The sequence below is a fragment of the Elephas maximus genome, chromosome 2, assembly GCF_024166365.1.
Source record: "Elephas maximus indicus isolate mEleMax1 chromosome 2, mEleMax1 primary haplotype, whole genome shotgun sequence".
NCBI classification, from domain to species: Eukaryota; Metazoa; Chordata; class Mammalia; order Proboscidea; family Elephantidae; genus Elephas; species Elephas maximus.
Window position 1 is genome coordinate 44,092,234 of NC_064820.1, and position 21,946 is coordinate 44,114,179.

A 21,946-nucleotide genomic window follows, 5' to 3' on the forward strand; every position below is an offset into this window, starting at 1 on the left:
GGGATCCACCAGCAGCTCCTTGGAAACTGTATGGGGAAGTTCTACCATATCCTATAGGGTTGCTATGAGTTAGAATTGACTCGACGGTAACAGGTTTTTTGGTTTTATTATTATGATTATCTTAATAAAACATGGACCATGCCCTCAAGGAGCTTATATCAGTGGAGTCTAGAGAGCAAATCTGTCTATGGGATAAACCATACTTGAGATTCTGGTGTTTGATATAGGTCCAAAGCAAACATAATAGAAAATCAAATGTAGCCTGCATTTTTCTTGACTTTTTTCCTTCACCTAAATTCTGGCCCTTTTGTTACGTTAGTGCTCAAAGCTCTTTTGCCAGAGAATACAGAAGAGCAATGGAACCCTAAGAAACATTATTCATGGTTTTGGGGACGGAAGAGCAATGGAACCCTAAGAAACATTATTCATGGTTTTGGGGATTGTATAGAGAAGGAATATCCAAGTGCTCAGCTAAAATGAGCTTGCCTCTGTCTTTGTTTTTTTTTATGATTATATATGGGGCATAAAACCCAGTGAAAAGGTTTGTGAAAATCATTTGACTGGCAGTCTTTTCCACTAATTGTCCTTGAGACCTAGATAACATTTTCATGTAACAGAGAAAGAGAAGGGATTTGACAGTAAAGTGCCCAGTGCTGCAGTTCAAAGGGGACAGTAAGTAAACCAAAACCTATTACTGTTGAGTCGATTCCAATGTCATAGTGACCCTATAGGACAGAGCAGAACTGCCCCATGAGGTTTCCAAGGAGCAGCTGGTTTCCAAGGATCGAACTGCTGACCGTTTGGTTAGCAGCTGAGCTCTTAACCACTGAGCCAGCAGTGGCACCAAATGAAGGTGGTTGGGTGGTCTCGAAAGGGCCTCCCCAATGGCATTTCCTGGGCGACCCATCTTGGATCTCAGACTCATGGGTCTAGTGCACACCATGCTGAGTAACTCAGGATAACCGATTCATTCAAACCAGACTGACAAGACATTGATAAAGCAATCAGTCATGCCTTCATTTGTTCATTCATTCTTTTTCACTTTTTTTTTTTAATTGAGGTGTAACTTCCATAAGGAGTCCGTGGGAGGTGCAGTTAACGTGCTTACTGCTAACAGAAAGGTTGGCAGTTCAAGTACACCCAGAGGTGCCTCGGAAGAGAGACTGCGATCTACTTCCAAAAAATCAGCTATTGAAAACCCCTGGAGCACAGTTCTGCTTTGACACACATAGGGTCACTATGAGTCAGAGGTGACTTGATGGCAACTGGTTTGGTGTTTGGAATTTCCGTAAAATGCCCAGGTGTTCAGTGTGGACTCCCTTTAATAAATGCACGAATACTTGCATGAACAGGAGAGTTACCAGGCTGGAGAGCAGAACAGGAACACCTGTCCTTTGTGCATCCAGGATCTGGAACAATTAAAAAGGTCTCCATTCACTGGATTACAATCATGCTCCATCAGCCTCCCAGAGATCACAGTCAGGTCACCTTAATCCTGGACCTGGGTGTTCCTGGCATCTGTGGTTACATAGTTACAACCGGTTAGCTTACTCTCACACACTCCTCTTCCAGGAGAGGCTTGAAGAGTTTAACTGTTGGTGGCAAACTTTCTCCTTCCTGCTCATTCCTCCAGGCACATTGTCAACCCTGTATACCCTCTGGACTATGTGCTGCGTATGTTTGGGTGGATGGCATTAGTTGTTTGGCTCCTACTACGTGCCGTGGAGCCTGAGTGGTGCAAGTGATTTGTGATCGGCTGCTAACCAAGATTGGCAGTTCAAACGCACTCAGCGGCTCTGTGGAAGAGAGGCCTGGTGATCTGCTTCTGTAAAGATGACAGCCAAGAGAACTGAGTGGAGCAGTTCTACTCTGTAACACGCAGGGTTGCCATGAGTCAGAACGGACTCCAGGGCAATGAGTATGGTTTTATTTGCCAGACTCTGAGTATGTATTACCTTAGTTAACATTTCCTATGATCCCTTAATTCTTCTTCTTTGGCCTTAGTGGTTGGTGCGTGAATTTTATTCAAATAGTCCTATTAATTGGGCTTCCTTGTGGGTGTATGGATATTATACTATCACTGACAGTGTTGTACTTCAGGATAGATCTCGAAATGTTCGTTTTGACAATGAATGTTATGTCATTCCTCTTCAACTTGTCATTTCCGGTGTAGTAGACCATACAATTATCTGATTCAAAATGGCCAATACCAGTCCATTTCAGCTCACTAATGCCTAGGATATCAATGTTTATGTGTTCCATAAGGCCAAAGAGGAAGAAATTGAAGTTTTCTACCAACTTCTGCAGTCTGAAATGGATCAAACATGCAATCAAGATGCGTTGATAATTACTGGCAATCGAAATGCAAAAATTAGAAACAAAGAAGAAGGATCGGTAGTTGGAAAATATGATCTTGGTGATAGAAACAATGCTGAAGATTGCATGATAGAATTTTCCAAGATCAACAGCTTCTTCATTGCGAATACCTTTTTCAACAACATAAATGGCAACTATACATGTGGACCTTGCCAGATGGAATACACAGGAATTAAATCAACTATATTTGTGGAAAAAAACAATGGAAAAGCACAATATCATCAGTCAGGACAAGGCCAGGGGCTGACGGTGAAACAGACCATCAGTTGTCATATTCAAGTTGAAACTGAAGAAAATTAGAACAAGTCCACGAGGGCCAAAGCACAACCTTGAGTATATCCCACCTGAATTTAGAGACCATCTCAGTAATAGATTTGAAACATTGAACACTAATGACCGAAGACCAGACTAGTTGTGGAATGACATCATATATGAAGAAAGCAAGAGGTCATTAACAGAACATGAAAGAAAAGATCAAAATGCATGTCAGAAGAGACCCTGAAACTTGCTCTTGAATGTCAAAGGGTGGCTTAAGAAGACAAAATAAAGTATTATAATGACATCTGCAAAGACCTGGTGGTAGAAAACCAAAAGGGAAGAATACATTCAGCATTTCTCAAGCTGAAAGAACTGAAGAAAAAATTCAAGCCTCAGGTTGCACTATTGAAAGATTCTATAGGGAAAATACTAAACAATGCAGGAAGCATCAAAAGAGGATGGAAGGAATACACAGAGTCACTATACCAAAAAGAGTTGGTAGACATTCAGCCATTTCAGGAGGTCGAATATGATCAAGAACTGATGGTACTGAAGGAAGTGGTCCAAGCTGCACTGAAGGCACTGGCAAAAACAAGGCTCCAGGAATTGACAGAATACCAACTGAGGTTTTTCAACAAACGAACGCAGCGCTGGAAGTGCTCACTCTTCTATGCCAGGAAATTTGGAAGAGAGGTACTTGACCAACTGACTGGAAGAGATCCAAATTTGTACCCATTCCAAAGGAAGGTAATCCAACAGAACGCGACCATTACCGAACAATATCATTAATATCACACACAGGTGAAATTTTGCTGAAGATCACTCAAAAGCAGCTGCAGCAGTACATTGACAGGGAAGGGCCAGCAATTCAAGCCGGATTCAGAAGAGGGTGTGGAACCAGGGATATCACCGCTGAAGTCAGATGAATCATGGCTGAAAGCAGAGAATACAAGATGTTGACCTGTGTTTTATTGACTATGCAAAATCGTAACAAATTATGGATAACATTGGGAAGAATGGGAGTTCCAGAACACTTAATTGTGCTCATGAATAATTTGTACTTAGACCAAGAGGCAGTCATTCGAACAGAACAAGGGGATACTGCATGGTTTTAAGTTAGGAAAGGTACGCATCAGGGTTGTGTCCTTTCACCATAGCTATTTAATCCCTATGCTGAGCAAATAAGCTGAAAAGCTGGATTCTATGAAGAAGAGTGCAGCATCAGGATTGGAAGAAGACTCATTAACAACCTGCGATATGTAGATGATACAACCTTTCTTGCTGAAAGTGAAGAGGACTTGAAGCACTTACTGATGAAGATCAAAGACCACAGCCTTCCATATGGATTACACCTCAGCATAAAAAAAACAAAAGTCCTCACAACTGGACCAATGAGCAACATCATGATAAACGGAGAAAAGATTGAAGTTGTCAAGGATTTCATTTCACTTGGATCTAAAATCAACACCCACGGAAGCAGCGGTCAAGAAAGCAAATGACACATTGTGCTGGGCAAATCTCCTGCAAAAAATCTTCTAAAGTTTTAAAAAGCAAAGATGTCACTTAAGGACTAAGGTGTGCCTGACCCAAACTGGTGTTTTCGATAGCCTCATATGCATGTGAAAGCTAGACAATGAGTAAGGGAAACTGAAGAAGAATTGATGCCTTTGAATTATGGTGTTGGCAAAGAATATTGAATATACCATGGACTGCCAGAAGAACAACTCTTTTGGAAGAAGTACAGCCAGAATGCTCATTGGAAGCAAGGATGGTAAGACTTCATTTCACATACTTCGGACATGTTGTTAGGAGAGACCAGTCCCTGGAGAAGGACATTATGCTTGGTGGAGTAGAGGGCCAGTGAAAAAGAGGAAGACCCTCAATGAGATGGATTGACACAGTGGCTGCAACAGTGGGCTCAAGCATAACAGTGATTGTGAGGATGGCACAGGACCAGGCAGTGTTTAATTCTGTTGTACACAGTGTCTCTGTGAGTGGGAACCGACTCGATGGCACCTAACAACAACAACATGATCCTTCAGGGAAGGTATTATTAACCTCCTTTTGCATATGAGAAAACTTAGGCTCAGAGAGCTAGAGCAAATTTCCCAAGGTCACAGAGCTAGTAAGTTGACAAGCGTAGGAATCAAGTCAGGTCAGGCTAATCCGAATGCCCATGCTCTTTCTCCCACCCCATGCTGCCTCTCATAAAAGCCACAGATTAGTAATTCAGGGCAGCTTTTATGAACTGGCTTCTCAGCCCTGACTCATCTTCATTCATTTCTTCAGCAAGCATTTGGCCACCAAATATTGAAAGCTGAAAATTCCACCTCCCGGCGGCCCCGCACAAGGAGACAATTGATGTGGAAAAATTCCCACATTATTAGAAAACAGTGGATTTTTCAGGGTCAGAGTGGCAGCTTTGTCCCATGGTTTGTCAAGTCACTCAAATTCTATTCTTGGCTTAAATATTAATGAGCTGTGTGACTTTTTTGAGCCTCCATTATTAAAGAAGCAACCCAAGCTGCTTTCCCTGGGGAAAGCCAAGGGCTTTCTATTCTTGCTCTTTTCTCAGAATGAACACATGCAAATGCTCAGCAACTGGTCTAGCTTTCCTCTGGACATTCCTGTTTCTTGGGCAATGAGGTAAAGAGAGACACCTCCTCTTATAAGATAGGAGAGTTGTTCCCAGTTGGAACACCTTTTCCTTCAAAAGCATGATTACACAGCCTTTATCATATTATCAAGAGAAGTTTAGGCAGCTGGCTCAATGCCCAGTACAGAGCAGTCACTCAATAAGTATTTGTTGAATTGAATTAGAGTAATCGAATGAACGCTGGATTAGAGGGCTATTTCTCTCTGGTAACCAAGATGTTCATGTCCTCTGATACTTTCTGGGTATCAGGGTATCTGGGACCTGAAACAGAAGGTAGAAAGCTACTGGATGGACCTAGTATCAGAATAAAATGAAGAGCAGATGATATACCAAGTTCAAGGTCTTGTTTTACACATTAGCTTGAGATTTTAGGCAAAGTCCCTTAATCTCTGTAGTGTAATATGAAAACAAACACGAAAACACATTACAAATGATATAGCCCTTTCTGTTTCTCATACTATTGTACTGATACTTTACTACATGGGGCTTAAAAAAGTCCTTATGGGCTAGCCTGGGAATCTGTCACCTTTCATAATCTTTTCTTGTTTTGTCTTAATAAAACTGTGTTCTAAATTCCAAAGAACTTTTGCAATGAGAATTATTTGTGAATGAGTGTCTGCCTGTACTTCAGTGTTTTATTTTCTTCTCTGTCTTGTTATTCTCTGATGCCTTTAGCTATAACCTGGGCAGTGGTGCAGCATCCATCATGGTGAACGGCTCCTTCCACGATGGTCGGTGGCACCGAGTCAAGGCTGTTAGGTGAGTGCCTACCATAGCATGAGACAGAGGGGTATCTAAACAAAGGTGGGGTGTGGTGTCCAATTCCCTGTTAGTCCAACTTCCCACACCAACCTTGTCTGGCATCCTAGGACCCTGTTCCAGGCCAGTCAGGGCATTTTGCTACCAAGTCCCACCTGTGCCATCCACAGACACTGACAGGCCACTCCCTCGCACTCTGCCTTATCACCTTCCCAGATGATGTGACTGTCATCAGGTCTTCCACCCTCCCATCTGTCTTCCATAATCCACTCTCCCTGAACTTCAGTCTCTGCCCAAAGGCACTCAGCTTTCTTGCTTCATGGGTCAGGAAGCCCACCACGCCATCTCCTGCAGGTCTCTCCTGCTAGTCTCTCCTTCCGTGGTGGTGGTAGGGTCTTCTCTTTCCCACTTCTGGGATGGTTTACCTCAAGCCCAGCGTGATGGCAAAAACCAACCAGTCCCCTTGGTGGTCTGCAATTACCATGTCTGCACAGTCCCACCTAATTACTTGGGTGAGAGTTACAAGACCATGGCTAGAAAGGGCACACAGAAGTGATCTATCACACTGCAGTTTAGCTTAACTAGTAAAGAATGTCTGTCTTGAGCATGTACTCCTTTAAGTTCCATCTATATGAGATCAAATTTACAACAGCAACTTGAAAGGTTAGATAGGGAGCTTAGGGGGCAATGAGTATATGGTAATGGGGGAGGAACAACTTGGAAAAGGAGGGTGAGAATGGTTGTACAACTGGAAAAATGAAGTCAGTGTCACTGAATTGTACCTGTAGAAGTTGTTGAATTGGTGTATGCTCTGCTGTGTATATTCTCAATGAGGACAACAACAACAACAAAAAAAATTATATATTTAAAAAAAAAAGTATCACCATGTCAGCCCCACTTCTCCTATTGGGTTTGCCTTAGAACTCTTCACTAGCTCCCTCTTACTTTCAGGGTAAATTCTAAACTCCTTATGGTGTCCTTCCCTGTCTGCTTCTCGCTTGATCTTTACCCACCATTATTTGCTATGCTCCATCTATACTGACCCATTTGTCTTTTCTCTCTTTGTTCATACTGCTGCTGCTGCTTGCATTAGCTTCCCCTTTTCCTTCACCTGATTTACCTAGTCATCAAAGCTCATCTCAGAGGAGTTCCTCTGAGAATCTGTCGCTCACCCTCACTGTTGTAACCACCCTCTCCCCAGTCAAGGTTACATGCCCCTTCTGGGTAAACTTCACAGCACCTTGGGCATTCTTCTACCATAGAATGGTGACATTATGTTAGTAGCAATTTGATTTTCTGTCCTCCTCAGTAGACTAAAAACTCCTTTAAGCCTAGGATCATTTTTTTGGTCTTCGTAGCCCCATCATTTAGCACAGTACCTGGTACACAGGAGGTACTTTAATACATTTTTATTGAAATGAATGAAGGATTGAAAAAAATGGTGATGGTTTTTACAGGGATGGCCAATCAGGAAAAATAACTGTGGACGACTATGGGGCCAGAACAGGCAAGTCACCTGGCATAATGAGGCAGCTCAACATCAATGGAGCTCTGTACGTGGGTGAGTCACCTTTGACCAAATCTAAATCACACCCTGTTCATTTGTCATTCTGGGGCTCTCCATCACTGGGCACTTCGCTGGATCAGGCAAATGCCTGGAAATCAGGAAGCTCTCAAGCTATCCCATTCTTCCACCTTCTGAACTTCTGACTCATGGCTGGAGGCAGGAAGGGAATCACTTACACGCTTTTGTGCTTTGGACCAATTCACCAGGAAAACCGTGCTTTACTTGTTTATAGAGCAGGAACCTTCTAAATATAGCTCCATGAATTCTGTCTAACTGAGGAAGGAGGATCTGCCTGTCTCAGACATAAGTGAGTAGTATTTCTATAAATGGCATATAACCCACTAGTATGGACACATAGAAATGAACAGTTATTTCTATCAAAAGGCCATATGATATTTTCTGAATTTGATCGAGAGTATTCAGCATCCTTTGAGACATCACTGTGTTTCCTTTGGTTTAAGATGATATCACCTCTACTTACGTACTACCTTTTGTTGACATTATACAATACTTCAGAATTTACTAACTACTGTTTGGTTTCAAGATGGCAAATTGGGCCAAAGATCACATATGATGTGCGTACTTATATCCTCTGGTTGTCTATCAAACTGATCTAAGGCAACCTGTTCCTTCAAGGATTATTATAAAATAAACACATGTGATATACTGAGCAATTCAAGGGGCCCACAGCCATCACCTGCCCTGTCAGCCAAGGGATGCCTCACTGGTCAGCACTTAAGTGCCATGAAGAGAGCCCCTACCCTTTGCTGAGGGGAGGCTCACCCTTTGGCTCACCCTGTTGCCCTCTTGCTTCCCGGCAGGTGGAATGAAGGAAATTGCTCTGCACACTAACAGGCAATACATGAGAGGCCTTGTGGGCTGTGTCTCTCATTTCACCCTGTCCACCGATTACCACATTTCCCTTGTGGAAGATGCCATTGATGGGAAAAACATCAACACGTGTGGATCCAAGTAACACCAGCTGGCCTTGCCCAAGGGACAGAGCCTTCTATCCTGAGAGTCCCTGGGGCCTGGAGACCCTGCCTGATGCCACACACAGAGGCCCTGGGGCCAGGTGTGTTTCCCCTTATCAAGGAGCAAGCACACTTTGATGAGAAATAGAGAATGAAGACAGGAATCCCCGGGTGGCCTTCTCTGCTGATACTCTGTGGACCAAACCAAATGGGGCACTCTGTGTAGGAAGCATCGGACTTTGTCCATTGAATGTGTAGTGGCTGCCAGAGATCACACACCAATGCAAATTCCAGCGCCTGTCTGCTGTAGCTCAATGACTGCGTGGTGACTCATAGTACATAAAAAAAGAAAAGAGAGAGAGAAAGAAACCCGAAGGGCAGTATTAAAATACTTCTCTCCTTCCCTGACTAGTGACACCCTTATTGACAGCAGAATGAGTGTGTGATCTTGACCCTTGCATTTCCCACCTTGGCCCGTGAATTGTTCAGATTAAGCCTTTTAGCACCTCACTGTCTGATCCAGTGTGCTCTATTCATGAAACTATGAGTCGGGGGGAGACTAGACATAGGATCATAAGCGTAATGCTGCTCCCCCCACAAAGTTCACTTTTATTCCTTTGGTCCTTTTTATAATGCAAACCTAGGGACATGGGCACCGTGATTTTGTAGCTGTACTTTTGTATGTGTATATTTTTATAGCTGCAGACTGTCCACACAGCATACTTTTAGAAGTTTGGGTGGACGACCCTGAATTTGCACACTTTCCTAAAAACTTTCTCCCAAAGGAAACTTGTTGTTTGGGCCCTTTAATGTTAGTGGAGTAGGATAGAGTGCTTGGGTGGCAACTTGGGGAGGTGACTGTTCTCTTCCAGTAAATGTGGATGGCTCAAGGAGGTGATACAAAGCTTTCCAGAATAAGCGGATTAAAAGGAACATGTATTACTGAGGTGGTCGCTGTCATTTTTATTTGAAGAGAGGAGGAAAATCTGGAGTTAACTTGAATAAAGAGAAGGAAAAAAGGCTAGAACCTTCTATCATTCATTCATTCATGAAGGTGTTACAGATCCTTGCAGAGGCCATATCTCTAAATGCACACCAGTACAATCAGCATTTTTAAGAATTCCTTCCCTTTGACTCGGGAAGACAGTGCTAAGGTGGTGCTGGGAGACTTCCCTTAGCATGGTGCAAACATGTGGGCAAGAACCAGAGAAACAGGCCTTCTTGCTTTGGAACCCCCAGCTGCTTCCCTTTGCTATTATTCATGCATGTGTTCCTGGTGACAGCTGACATTCTGGCAGGTCTCCATGACATGAGTTACTAAGGAAAAGGTGAGATGAACACTGCCCCCAAAGAGGAGAGAAATAAGATCCAGCTCATGCAGAGTCTATAATTAGTCCCAGTCATGACTCCACTCTTGTCTGTGCAACGTTTATTCAGCAAAGACTTTTGAGCTTGGTACAAAGCCCGGTTTCAGGCACACTAAGGATTCAGAAAGATGAATAAGTAAACTAGAGGGGTTCATCTTGCGCCTCAGCCTTCAGCCTCCTTTCTTTGGGAATCTTTGATGACCAGGAACCCTTCTACCGGAGGAATAAGAGTAATAATAACAATAACAGTAATACTAATAATAATTCATCCTCTCCTACACGTGTCGCCTTGTGAGTGTAATCTGGAAGAAAGCCACGTGGTAGAAAGTGAGTCCTACCATCTCCCTAGCACCCTCACTTTAACACCTCTTTCTTGGAGACTGGTAGGGCCAATGCTTCCCAAGATATAACAGAATTGCTTTTACAGCACACTTTCAATAGGTTTTCTCCAGCCAAAAATTTTCATTGTGATTTTAACAAAGTATCCAGCTGAGCTGAAGCCAGGAGAGTTGTGCTGTTGACGAGCTGTTGTCTTAGGCCAGTTATCCAGAGACAAATGCAGTGACCCTGGGATGGGACCTGGGAGTGTGAGCTGAAGCCGAAGAGGATTCAGAACCACCTTCTTCATGGGTGGGCTGCAGATGGAGGGGTGACATGGTGTTGGATCCAGGGTAACAGAGATTCTGTGGGTGAGAGGGCAGCAGAGGTAGAGGGACCCCCAAGGCACTGACCGCACAGAGGCTCAGGCTAGAGAGCAGGGTAAGAGATTGTATTTCCCAAGTGAAGGGCAAGGCTCTTTCACCCTCTCAGTGTGGACAAAAGCCAGGATGATTTTTTAGCAGAGGTGGTTGTGAGGATACAAACTTCGCCCTAAGGTTGAGGGATTAGACTTGGGTTGACATGGGCAGGAGTGCTGGGCAGAGCCTAGCCTGGGCTTGTTAGTGCCCCAGTTTTCTCTGGGAGTCTACCTGTTACCTATCACCATAGTCATGCTGCACAGCAAACCACCATAAAAATTCAATCATACACCGAAAGAATTGTTTACACATCTTGGGTAATCAGCTTGGTTGGGCTTGACTAGATGGTTCTTCTGGTCTCCTCTGGATTTGCGCACACTTTTGGGGATTGGCTAACCTAAGATGGCCTCAACTGGGAGGATGAGGTGACTTGAATTTGCTCCATATGTCTTTCTCCTGGGACCAGTGGGCTAGCCTGAGCATGCCCTTCTCATGCAAGCGTGTAAGAGAACAAGAGTTAATGTGTAAGGCCTTTCAGGGCCTAGGTTTGGAACCGCCATGTATCACTTCAGCCACATACTACAGAGAAGGAAAACACAAATATTTTCCACTGAAACGAGCAATAGAAAAGTGGTAAGACTGCACCATGACAAAGACAGAAAACTTGGGAGACCCAGAAAAACAAAGCAGTCCCGCAAAGTCCGAGCTCTCACAGGTTTCACTGTGATGCAAATGGTTTAATGTGCTTGGCTGCTAACCAAAAGGTTGGCAGTTCGAATCTACCCAGAGCTACCTCAGAAGAAAAGCCTGGTGATCTATTCCTGAAAAACCAGCCACTGAAAATCTATGGGGTGCAGTTCTACTGTGATACACATGGGGTTGCCATGAACCAGAATCCACTTGGCAGTAAATGGACAGACTCAAAACCAAACCTGTCATCATCTAGTTGATTCCAACTCATATTGACCCTACAGACAGAGTAGAACTGTCCTATAGGGTTTCCAGGGAGCCCCTGGTGGATTTGAATGGCGAACTTTTGGTTAGCAGCCTAGGGTCTTAACCACTACACCACCAGGATTTCCAGACAGCCTCAAGAGATGAAGAAATCAACTCCACCTCTGTAGTGAGAGGAACTACAGAGTCATCTGGCAAAGCAAATGGATATAGGGAGGGTGAAAATTTGGGCCATTAATGCAATCATTCCTCCAGAGTAAGTCTACGTAGTTGAAAGAAACAGCGAGACAGGGACAGAGGTAGCCCCTGACAATAGTTCTCCTGCAGGGACCCTTGGGGTAGGGCAGAGGTGTGTGCTGGCAATGACTGGCCTCGTCTGGCCAGGCAGCAGCCCTGCTCCCTGTCCAGTCCTGTCCACTGGGCCCTTGCTTCCCTTCCCTCTTCCACCTGTTGCCTGACATTTGGCAGCCTTATTGTCCTGAGGAGGCCGAGCAGGGAGATGGGATCTGTGCCATGGCTTTGGGTAGCCGCTCTGATGGGAGGCATGCAGGTGAAGGCAGGCTGGGCTCTTGGCTCAAGAGAGGTTTGGGGAGTAGCCAGGAAGCTTGGAGGTTAATGCAATCCCTTGTCTGCTGAGGGAGGAAGGATATCGTGAGGCATGGATTCCTGAAAAGCTTTTGTCCTACAGTCAGGGTCTGAGATAATTCCGCTGAACTTCCCACATGTGCTAAGCAAGGGTGGCTGTGGTGGGGTGAGTGTCTTAGTCATCTAGTGCTGCTGTAACAGAAATACCACAAGTGGATGGCTTTAACAAAGAGAAGCTTATTCTCTCACAGTCTGGTAGGCTAGAAGTCCAAATTCAGAGCACCGGCTCCAGGGGAAGATTTTCTCTGTCAGCTCTGGAGGAAGGTTCTGTCCTCAGTCTTCCCTTGGTCTGGGAGCATCTTAGCGCAGGAACCTCAGGTCCAAAGGATGTGCTCTGCTACCGGGACTGCTTTCTTGGTGATATGAGGTCACCAAGTCTCTCTGCTTGCTTCTTTCTTTTATATCTCAAAAGAGATTGGCTTAACACTATCTAATCTTATAGACCTCATCAGTATAACTGCAGGTAATCCATCTTATTACATCATAGCGATAGGATTTACAACACATAGGGAAATCACATAAAATAGTGGACAATCACACAATACTGGGACTCATGGCCCACCAAAGTTGACATATTTTGGGGGGACACAATTCAATACATGACAGTGAGAGAAGTGAATATTCCTATCAGAATGGACTTTCACACCCCTGCACATGTCCTCAAGGCCCAGCTGTGGGATTTCTCCCGGGAAGACCTGTGGAGCTAGCTCTTCCTGGCCCCATATCGCCCTAGAAACCTGAGAGGGGTAGCCTGCCCAGATGACCCCAGCCTGTCAGCCACTCTTAATGGCTGCCCTGCTCTCCCATCTTCTTATTTGCCTTTCATTTCCTGACCCAGTCCAGTTCCAGCCAGTCTCCAGCCCCTCTCCAACATAAACAGGCCTGCGGGTGCCATACACTAACTGTCCTGATTTCACAGTAACTGGTGCTTTCCTTCCTACTTCCCTCCTGGCCTTTCCTCCGCCCACCTCCTCCTTCTCCCCCCGCCCTGAGTGGGAGGAAGGATCTCGGAAACGTGCCTGGGGCTGGCAGGCCCAGTGCTTTCCACTTGGAGGAAATGCTGCATTTTTAACCTTTAACCCAGAAAAATATGATTCTCAGAATGCTTGTTTTTAGCACTGCAAGTTCCCAAAGGAAGAACAGGAAGTAGGAGGGGCCCCAGCCCCTCTCAGGGTGATGACAGCCCATCCCTCCCTCGCCCCAAAAAGCGTTTCTTCCCTGGGATAGAAGCACAAAGGGGCAGCCTGCAGAGGCCCAGCTGCTGGGAGAGTAACGCAGAGAATTCCAGCTCCAAGTGGAAAGACAATGAATGCTTTAGGAGAGGGGCCAGGACAAAGCGTTAGCCTTCCTTGCCTCTTCAGCCCCCGCCTGATCCAGGAACAAACAGTAGCTGCCCTTGAAAATGGCAGTGGGTGTTTAGGAGTACCCCGATATATTTCAGACCCTTAGCTAAGAGGGTGTAGGATGAGCTTATCAAATACAGAAAAGAAATTCTCCAGGACTATTACCTCAAAAGGAGCCCTGGTGACACAATGGTTAAGCGCTTGGCTGCTAACTGAAAGGTTGGCGGTTTGAACTCACACAGAGGCTCCTTTGGGAGAGGGACCTGACGTCTGACAGAGGCGTATCTATGGAAAATAGCGCCTATGGCAATTAGTTTAAATTGCAGAATGATCTCTCCAAGCTGGCGATGGAAACTGCAATGGCCAATAGAAACTGCTAATTGGCACCCCCACACCCACCCCCCAGTGGCACCCAGGGCACGTGCCATACCTGCCATACCCCGGACACACCTCTGCTTCTGGTGATCTGCTCCCATGAAGATTGCAGCCTAGAAAAACCTATGAGGCAGTTCTAGTCTGTCACATGGGGTCACTATGAGTCAGAATTGGCTCAACGGCACCTAACAACAATCATGAAGGAGACCATGTGAGAAAAATATCAGAATTTCTTCCACCACAAAATCAAAATCCAATTCCATAGTAAGGGATTTTTTCTGCTTCAGCCCATTCCCAGGTAGCTTTCTCAACATAGAGAATGTGGATCATTTCACCACATCATACCCAGGTGCTCCTACAGCACATACTAAACAAGGAAGAGAAATGGACCAGCAGTGCCTTATCCTGCAGAGTGCAAGGTCGGAAGGCATTTAAGCTGGTGGGTCTTCATGGAAGTCCGTAGGAAGTCCCAGCCTACAGGTGGCTACGCTGAGGCTGTCAAAATGACTAATTCAATCTAACAGTATGAACTGGCTTCTGGGCGAGATAGATATTGTGAGTAATTGCACCTCAACTTCAAGTTCAAAGAATGTGCCTGGAGCCGGCAGGCCGAGTGCCAGATAATCAGAGCAGATGGGCATGACCCTTTAGACTCGGAGAGACGGAAGCTGGCCAGAAAGACTGGGTGGCTTGCCATGATCCCACCATAAGGATGCAACCATGATGTTTCACCCTGAAACTTTCCTTTTTCTTGCCCTGACCTTCAGTCAGGTGTGGCCTGCCCAAGGACACCTACGATTATTAACCAGCATTCTAGGGCTCCCAGGTTAGCTGTCATTGGCGGTACAGTCATGTGGGTGTCCACTTTCTGGTTTCTCATCACAGGCCTGAGTCTGCCTTCTTCCAGCATTCTTCTACTGCAAGGCCTCTGAGGTGAGCAAAACTGAAAGCAGAAACTAGAGCTGTTCCATTGGTGTGGGATTTAGCGCCCCCGACAAGCCATCAGGTCTAGTTGACTTCTTTTCCCCTCTCTCCTTTGCCTTAATCTCCACAAATAACCTCCATCACTCAGGGGAGTAGTTTCCAACTATTTCTGAGCAGCAGTGTGCTCCCCTGGGGGCCCTGCCCAGCCCTGGCCAAGCCAAGAGCTGAAACAGCTGGGCATGCAGCAGCGAAAACACTCTCCTGCCTCCTCCTTTCTTCCTGCCCGTCCTTGCTAAGACATTTTTGTCCTAGGAAGTGATGGCCCCTAGGAGCACTTCCTGGAAAGATGTGAGAGAAACATTCTGGTTCAGCATTTGGGATGAGGTGTCTGCTCTCCTGCTTGTCCATCTTTGTCTCTGTCTTACTCAAGATCTGAATGCTGTACAAAGGCACAGAAATTTCCAAGCTTGTGGTATGGTCTCCCTCAATGTCCTGGGATGCCTACTTCCAAGCAAGGGGCCAGCCTGGTACTGAAGGGCTGCAGCTCCAATGACTTGGCTAAATGAGGACTTTGATTGGAATGTCTCTCGAGAAGGAAGGCCAGGGAGGCTCAAGGAATTGGCTGTATGCATTTAAAAGGGAAGGGGAAGCAGAGTAAATAGCCTATGAGACTGAGAACTGTGGAATGAGAGGAGCATAAGGTTAGGAGGACCAGAGAGTGGAGACCTCTGGCCCCTGGGTGAAGACATTCCAAGTTTTCATGGTACTTGGGGTTCAAAGGGTGGCTGTGGGGAGGTGGGGATGAGATGAGGGGCACTGTCGAATAGAGTGAAAATGTGCACCCTGGTTTCCCTGGCTACAGTTATACAACTTCAGAAATGAAAGAAGCCTAGTCTCATAAAAAAAAATACAGGGCTAAAAATCCTGTTGCTGTCGAGTCAATTCTGACTCATAGCAACCCTATAGGACGGAGTAGAACTGCCCCATAGGGTTTCCAAGGAGCGACCGGTGGATTTGAACTGCTGACCTTTTGGTTAGCAGCTGAGCTCTTAACCACTGCACTACCAAGGCCCCCGTACAGAGCTCTCCAAAAAACCAAATTCATTGCCATCAAGTCAATTCTGACTCATAGCAACTCTAGGGAACAAGAGTAGAACTGCCCCATAGGGTTTCCAAGGAGCGCCTGATGCATTTGACAGGGCCAGGGAGGTATTAATTCCAATCACTTAGTGAACACTTGTAAAACCCATACCCATTGCCGTCAAGTCGATTTCAACTCATAGTGACCCTATAGGACAGAATAGAACTTCCCCGCAGGGTTGATCACTTGTGCTAGTCACCATGAAAAAAATAAATAAATAAACTGTTGCTCTTGAGTCAATTCAGACTCTTGGTGACTCCATGTTTGTCAGAGTAGAGCTATGCTCCATGGAGTTTTCGATGGCTGATTTTTTGGATGTAGACCTCTGGGTCTTTCTTCTAAGTTGCTTCTGGGTGGACTCAAACTTCCAGCCTTTCAGTTAGCAGCCAGACACGTTAACCATTTGTACCACCCAGGGACTCCTTTGGATTCCATTACCAGAAACCAAATCAAACCTGTTGCCGTCCGGTTGATTCCAACTCATAGCGACCCTATAGGACAGTGTAGAATTTTGCCATACGGTTTCCAAGGAGCAGCTGGTAGATTCGAACTGCTGACCTTTTGGTTAGCAGCTGAGCTCTTAACCACTGTGCCACCAGGGGATTCCATTAGAGACCCCATAACACCCTCTGATACATGTCCCTTTTTCCGAGCTAGTAAGAATTGTTCTCTGCTACTTACAACTAATGGCATTCTTCATAATTCAGCATACAAACTAGGTCAGGGGATTTAAGCTGTTTAGCAGCTTAAAACAACACAAATTTATTATCTCACCATCTGGCCACCTTCCTCCTCAGGAAATAACTCTGGACCCAGAAGCAACATCAATATGATCGGTCCTTGCTCTTCTAGATTCCCTTCCACCAAATGAATCAACATCATATTCAGGCTTTCAGTCTTGACTGGTTAATTAAACCCCAACGTTGCACTCCTGATCTAAAGAAAACTAAGACAGTCCTGCCAAATTGGGAACATATCCTTCATTGCAAAGGACTTCAACTAAAGATCAAGACAAGTGGGTCTGCTATTCAGTGTCTTGACCACATTTCATCTACAATAACCTAATCCAAATAGCATTAGCTCTTTGGGTTACTATAATAAACAACCTTAGAGATACTATGGTTGGAAAGAGGCTATTTTTTTTCCCCTTACATTCATTGATTCAATACATATTTATTAAATATCTACTGACTCAGCACCACTGATGTTGCTGTCGAGTGGATTCTGACTCGTGGGAACCCCAGGTATGTCAAAGAAGAACCGTGCCTCATAGGGTTTTCAATGGCTGGTTTTTCAGAAGTAGATGGCCAGGCCTTTCTTTTGAGGAACGCTTGGGTGGACTTGAACTTCCAACCTTTCGACTGGCAGCTGAGCATGTTAACCTTTGCACCACTAGGTGCTAGTGTTAGAGGGGTTCTTAGGTCCAATTGAAGAGACAGTTACTCCACAGACTGAGCAGTGCTGATGGGACACAAACAGGGTGCCATAGGTCGCCAGAGAGGGATTACATAGTCTAGTGTAGGGGTGGGTAAATGGGGGGTCATTGGAGGAAGTGATGGCTGAGATCTGAAGGATAAATGGGAAGTATCCAGAAATCAATCCCTGGGCATTGGTGGTGGAGAAGCAGCATGTGAAGGGAGCCAAAGGTAGGCAAGAACGAAGCGCTTTCTAGGTAAGAGATGAGACCCTTCAGATAATCAGGGGCCAGAGGATTACCAGGGGCAAGGCTTCTTATTTTGTATTTTAATATTATCTTCCTGGGCTCAGCTACAATTCCTTGGGAAATCATGGGTGCAAATTTCTGAGAGACTCCATGCCTGAATGAGCCACAACTGAGACTCATGAGCGTGACATAACTGCTGTGACGTCAAACAAATCCTCGTATTTGTTTGGAGGGATTTTCTGAGCAGGTTGACAGTCTCCACGCTAGATGTCTTAAAGATAGACGAGACTTGGGAGAAAGATAGGAGGGAGAGGCAGGGAAGGCCAACAGAAGCGGGAAGCAGGGAGGGAGACAATAAAAGAGCCTGGAGATACAGAGGTGACTTTCAGAATATGAAGTTTTCACTCGAAGGTTAATATTTTGTTGCCTCGCATGCAGTATGTTGTTAGTAAAGCTGCGAGTTGCAGCCAGGCTATGATGGGGAGAAATGTCCAGAGGCTATTTTGCAGCAATTAATCCTGAAAGGCACTGGACAAGGTTCGGATTTCACCTGCTGCCAAGGTGGCGCTGTAGCAGGCAGTGTATTTCAACCTCAGAGTCTCTACCCAAAGAACTTCAGTCTTAATGACTACAACAATTCCACCAAAAAGGAAAAGAGAAAAGTGAGATAAAAGACAAACAGACACGCCAGTAAGAAGGGAAGGATCTTAGGAAAAGAACTGAGCTTGTTATTCATAAGTTACCAGAGAAATCTATCATTGCTTTATGGTCACAAGACTGGTGACACAAAGTCAATACTTCTGGGTGAAGTAGGAGACTCCAGCTCCGTGCGGCCAGAGGAATGTGCCAGGGCTTACCTGAAGCCTGAGAGATCAGGACGAGGATAGTTTCCTAGAGAAGATGTGCAATTGAGGGAAAGAAGTGGGGACAGGAATAGATCTCTTGGTCATACAAGTTGTCACTTGGAAGCATACAGAGAACCTAACCCAGATAGTATGAATATAAATTTCCAAGTGTGGGGGGGGGGTGGCGGTAGATGTGGGTAGAAAGAGGGCTCTACTCTGTGGTCATTTGAGATAAACACCATTTATCCCCTAATCTTTTGTTGTCTAAGAGATAAGAAAGTGGATGAAGGGAAATTTCCTGCTGGAGAGAACAAAGGGTAAATGCATTCAGCAAATCCATGAGCACCTTCTGTGAACAAAGCATTGTGACCAAGCTGTGGGGGAAGGACTGGCCTTAAGTCACCATTGTTGATGTTGTTGGGTACTGTGAACTCATAGAGACCCCATGTAACAGAGTAGAACTGCCCCACAGGGTTTTCTTGGTTGTAGTCTTTACGGAAGCAGATCACCAGGTCTTTCTCTCACAGAGTCACGAGGTGGGTTGGAACCACCAGCCTTTTGGTTAGCAGCTGAGAGCTCTTAACCATTGCTCTACCAGAACCCCCTCGGGGCCTTCATTCCTCTTCCATGGAATGGAAGTTTAAACAAGGATATCCACTGTCTTTCCATAAAACCAAAAAAAAACAAACTTGTTGCCATAGAGTTAGAGTAGAACTGCCCCATAGGATTTCCAAGGCTGGTGCCGTAGTGGTTAAATGCTAGGGCTGCTAACCAAAAGGTCAGCAGTTCAAATCTGCCAGGCACTCTTTGGAAATTCTATGGAGCAGTTCTACTCTGTCCTATAGGGTTGCTATGAGTCAGAATTGACTCGATGGCAATGGGTTTGTTTTTTTGTTTTACCGTATTTTTACCTAAGTAACATGAGCATTCTAAGTTTTTTGCTAACTGTGCCCTACCTCGGAGAAGTATTTTCATAAGCACTCACTATGCTAATTTTTAATACCTCAAAGGGGTAGGGAGGGGAGGGGACAGTTGGAAAAAAAAAACAGAATTTTTGTGTTATTTGCATAAAAATATAATCTTTAGAGAAGCAGACTGCCACATCTCTCTCACCTGTGGAGCAGCTGGTGGGTTTGAACCACTGACCTTTCGGTTCGCAGTCAAGCACTTAACCGCTGCACCACCAGGGCTCCAGTCTTTCCATAATTTGAGACTCTTCTACAGAGGGATCACCTCTCTGTAAAACTAACATATTTCTGATATTCAGGGAAACAGAGTAAACCACTGTTGTTTTTAAAGGCACAATTATTTAGTGAATATTAGTCAAGCACCTGTGGATCCAACAGTAACTGACGTTGCCCAGTACCTGTTATGAGGTGTCAGAAGGTGCTCACTGCTGTAGAAAAGTACGGGTTCTGTGAAGGCAAATGGCTGAGGTCCTGGGGACACTGGGAAAGGCTTCTCTGAGCCAACAATGCCTAAATTGAGTTCTGAAGGATGACAGAAATCATCCATGTGAAGAAAGTGCTACAGCATTCATCTCTGCAGGAACAAATCCAGTGGCCCATCTAGCAGGCCTCTCCTGCGGAACTCCTCTCTCTGACTGAAGGATTATCCTAAGGCTTATCTAACTGGCCTTGAGGCATTTACATTTGAGGTGGCCAGAAAGTCTGAGATGTTCTCAAAGTTTTTCAAGAGGGCGGAGGGAGGCACGTGTAGTGCTTGAGCACCTATTCTATCGGCAGCATTACATACACTATCTGTAATCCTCGAAAGTCTTGCCGAGTTAGGTATTACGACCTACATTTTAAAGTTGAGGAAATAAGGGAGAGGTTGAGTAATTACAATCTGAGACCGCCCAGGTACTAAGTGGGGAAACTGGGATTAGAACCAGGTCTGTGCAGCTCCACACAAGGCAGCAGCTGCCCTGAGCTGTCTCAGAGAAAGTGTGGAACCTGACATCAGCCACCATAGGAGAGGAAGGAAAGGAGAGGGAATGACAAATGGTAACTGAGAAAATCAGACTCTAGGTTCATTCCTGAAGGCTGTGTATTATCTGCACTGGTAATTGGGCAGTTTAGGCTTAGGAGGGTCCATCTGTTCTCAACCTCTGCTTCTTCAAGACTTCTTCTCACACTGCCTCTGAGGAAAGTGTGAGTGACGGGTGTGTGCAGGCACCTTGGGGTTACTGCCCGTAAGGGCTCGTCTATGGTGGAGACACAGTTCTGCAGTAGTGACAAATTTGGCTGGGGTATGAAGGAAAAATTCAAGCTGAAACTTGAAATCCTTTCAAACTTTGAGAGACAGATGATTATAAAAGTCTCAGTACGCTGCAATTTGAACTCATTTTAACACTTCCACTGAACAGTTTTTATCAGAATCATCCTCAGAGGTTTTCCTTTTCTCTTTAATCTTAGACTCATCACCCTGGGATAAAATCATACCCAATTAAATCCCAAATCATTTCAAGGCATCTCTTGTTATTCCAACTTTTCTGATTCTCAGCAGAGTGGAGTACATTTAATTCAACTTCAGTGTGGGTCAGTGTAGGGGAAGGGCAAGGGATGTTTGGAGCTCACCCAAGATCATCCTTACACAGTTCCTTTGTCAACAAGCTGTATTTGTACACTAACATTTTAGAATGCTGCTGAATACTATAGTTTTTAGTAAAGATTATTCAGATATTTCTATTTTTCTTTCCCTTAATACTTACATCATTCCTCTCTTTTTGACCTTTTCAAAGTTCCCGGGGTTGATGGTACTGGAGATTTTGGCTCAAGAATTCACCATCTGGGAAACAAGGTTCTGCATGGAGACCTCCCCCAAGGACAGACCATATGTATGAGTTCTTCTTGAGCTTAAACACTAACATGTGTTTCACAATTAATTTAAAATTGGTCTACAGTTTCTTCCTGTTACATCTAGACCCGTTCACGTCTCTGTTATCACTCTAGGTAAACTTAGGATACATATGACTAAAGATGTCTTTCTTTATGAGGTTCTATTTAAGATCATTTCATACTATGACATGACTGAGGTATTGCTAAAACAGTGACTATCTTTCCAAATTTAATAACTTGAAATATAACTTTGATATAGTCCCAGAATTGTCAGAAATATTTAGGCTATCTCCAGAGGAAATGAAAACCATTCTTTAAGGACCAGTGTTTTTTATTTCCTAATGCTGTATTCCTACTATTATTTTTACGCTAACTTCCCCAGTAAATAGAATACAGATTTATTGGAAGAGATGGAATGTTAGAACAATGGCCTAGCAATATATTCAAACATTAAAAATTTCATTATAGCCTTACGCAATTGCTTCATAACCACTAATTCTATGGGATAGAACCAAAAACTAC

General features: G+C 44.7%; 1 protein-coding gene across 2 annotated transcripts in view; it reads left to right on the plus strand.

Annotated features, from left to right (window-relative positions):
- EGFLAM (EGF like, fibronectin type III and laminin G domains) overlaps positions 1-21,946 on the plus strand; it is a 283,876-nt gene that overhangs the window by 251,755 nt on the left and 10,175 nt on the right. The window contains exons 21-23 of one of the 2 annotated variants that reach the window (XM_049862598.1): positions 5,966-6,049; positions 7,507-7,610; positions 8,438-12,772. In XM_049862598.1, the coding sequence (XP_049718555.1) occupies positions 5,966-6,049; positions 7,507-7,610; positions 8,438-8,592 (343 nt within the window). In that variant the 3' untranslated portion in view covers positions 8,593-12,772. Of the gene's footprint in view, positions 1-5,965; positions 6,050-7,506; positions 7,611-8,437; positions 12,773-21,946 lie in introns of those variants that run through there. The other variant, XM_049862604.1, reaches the window with a different exon arrangement.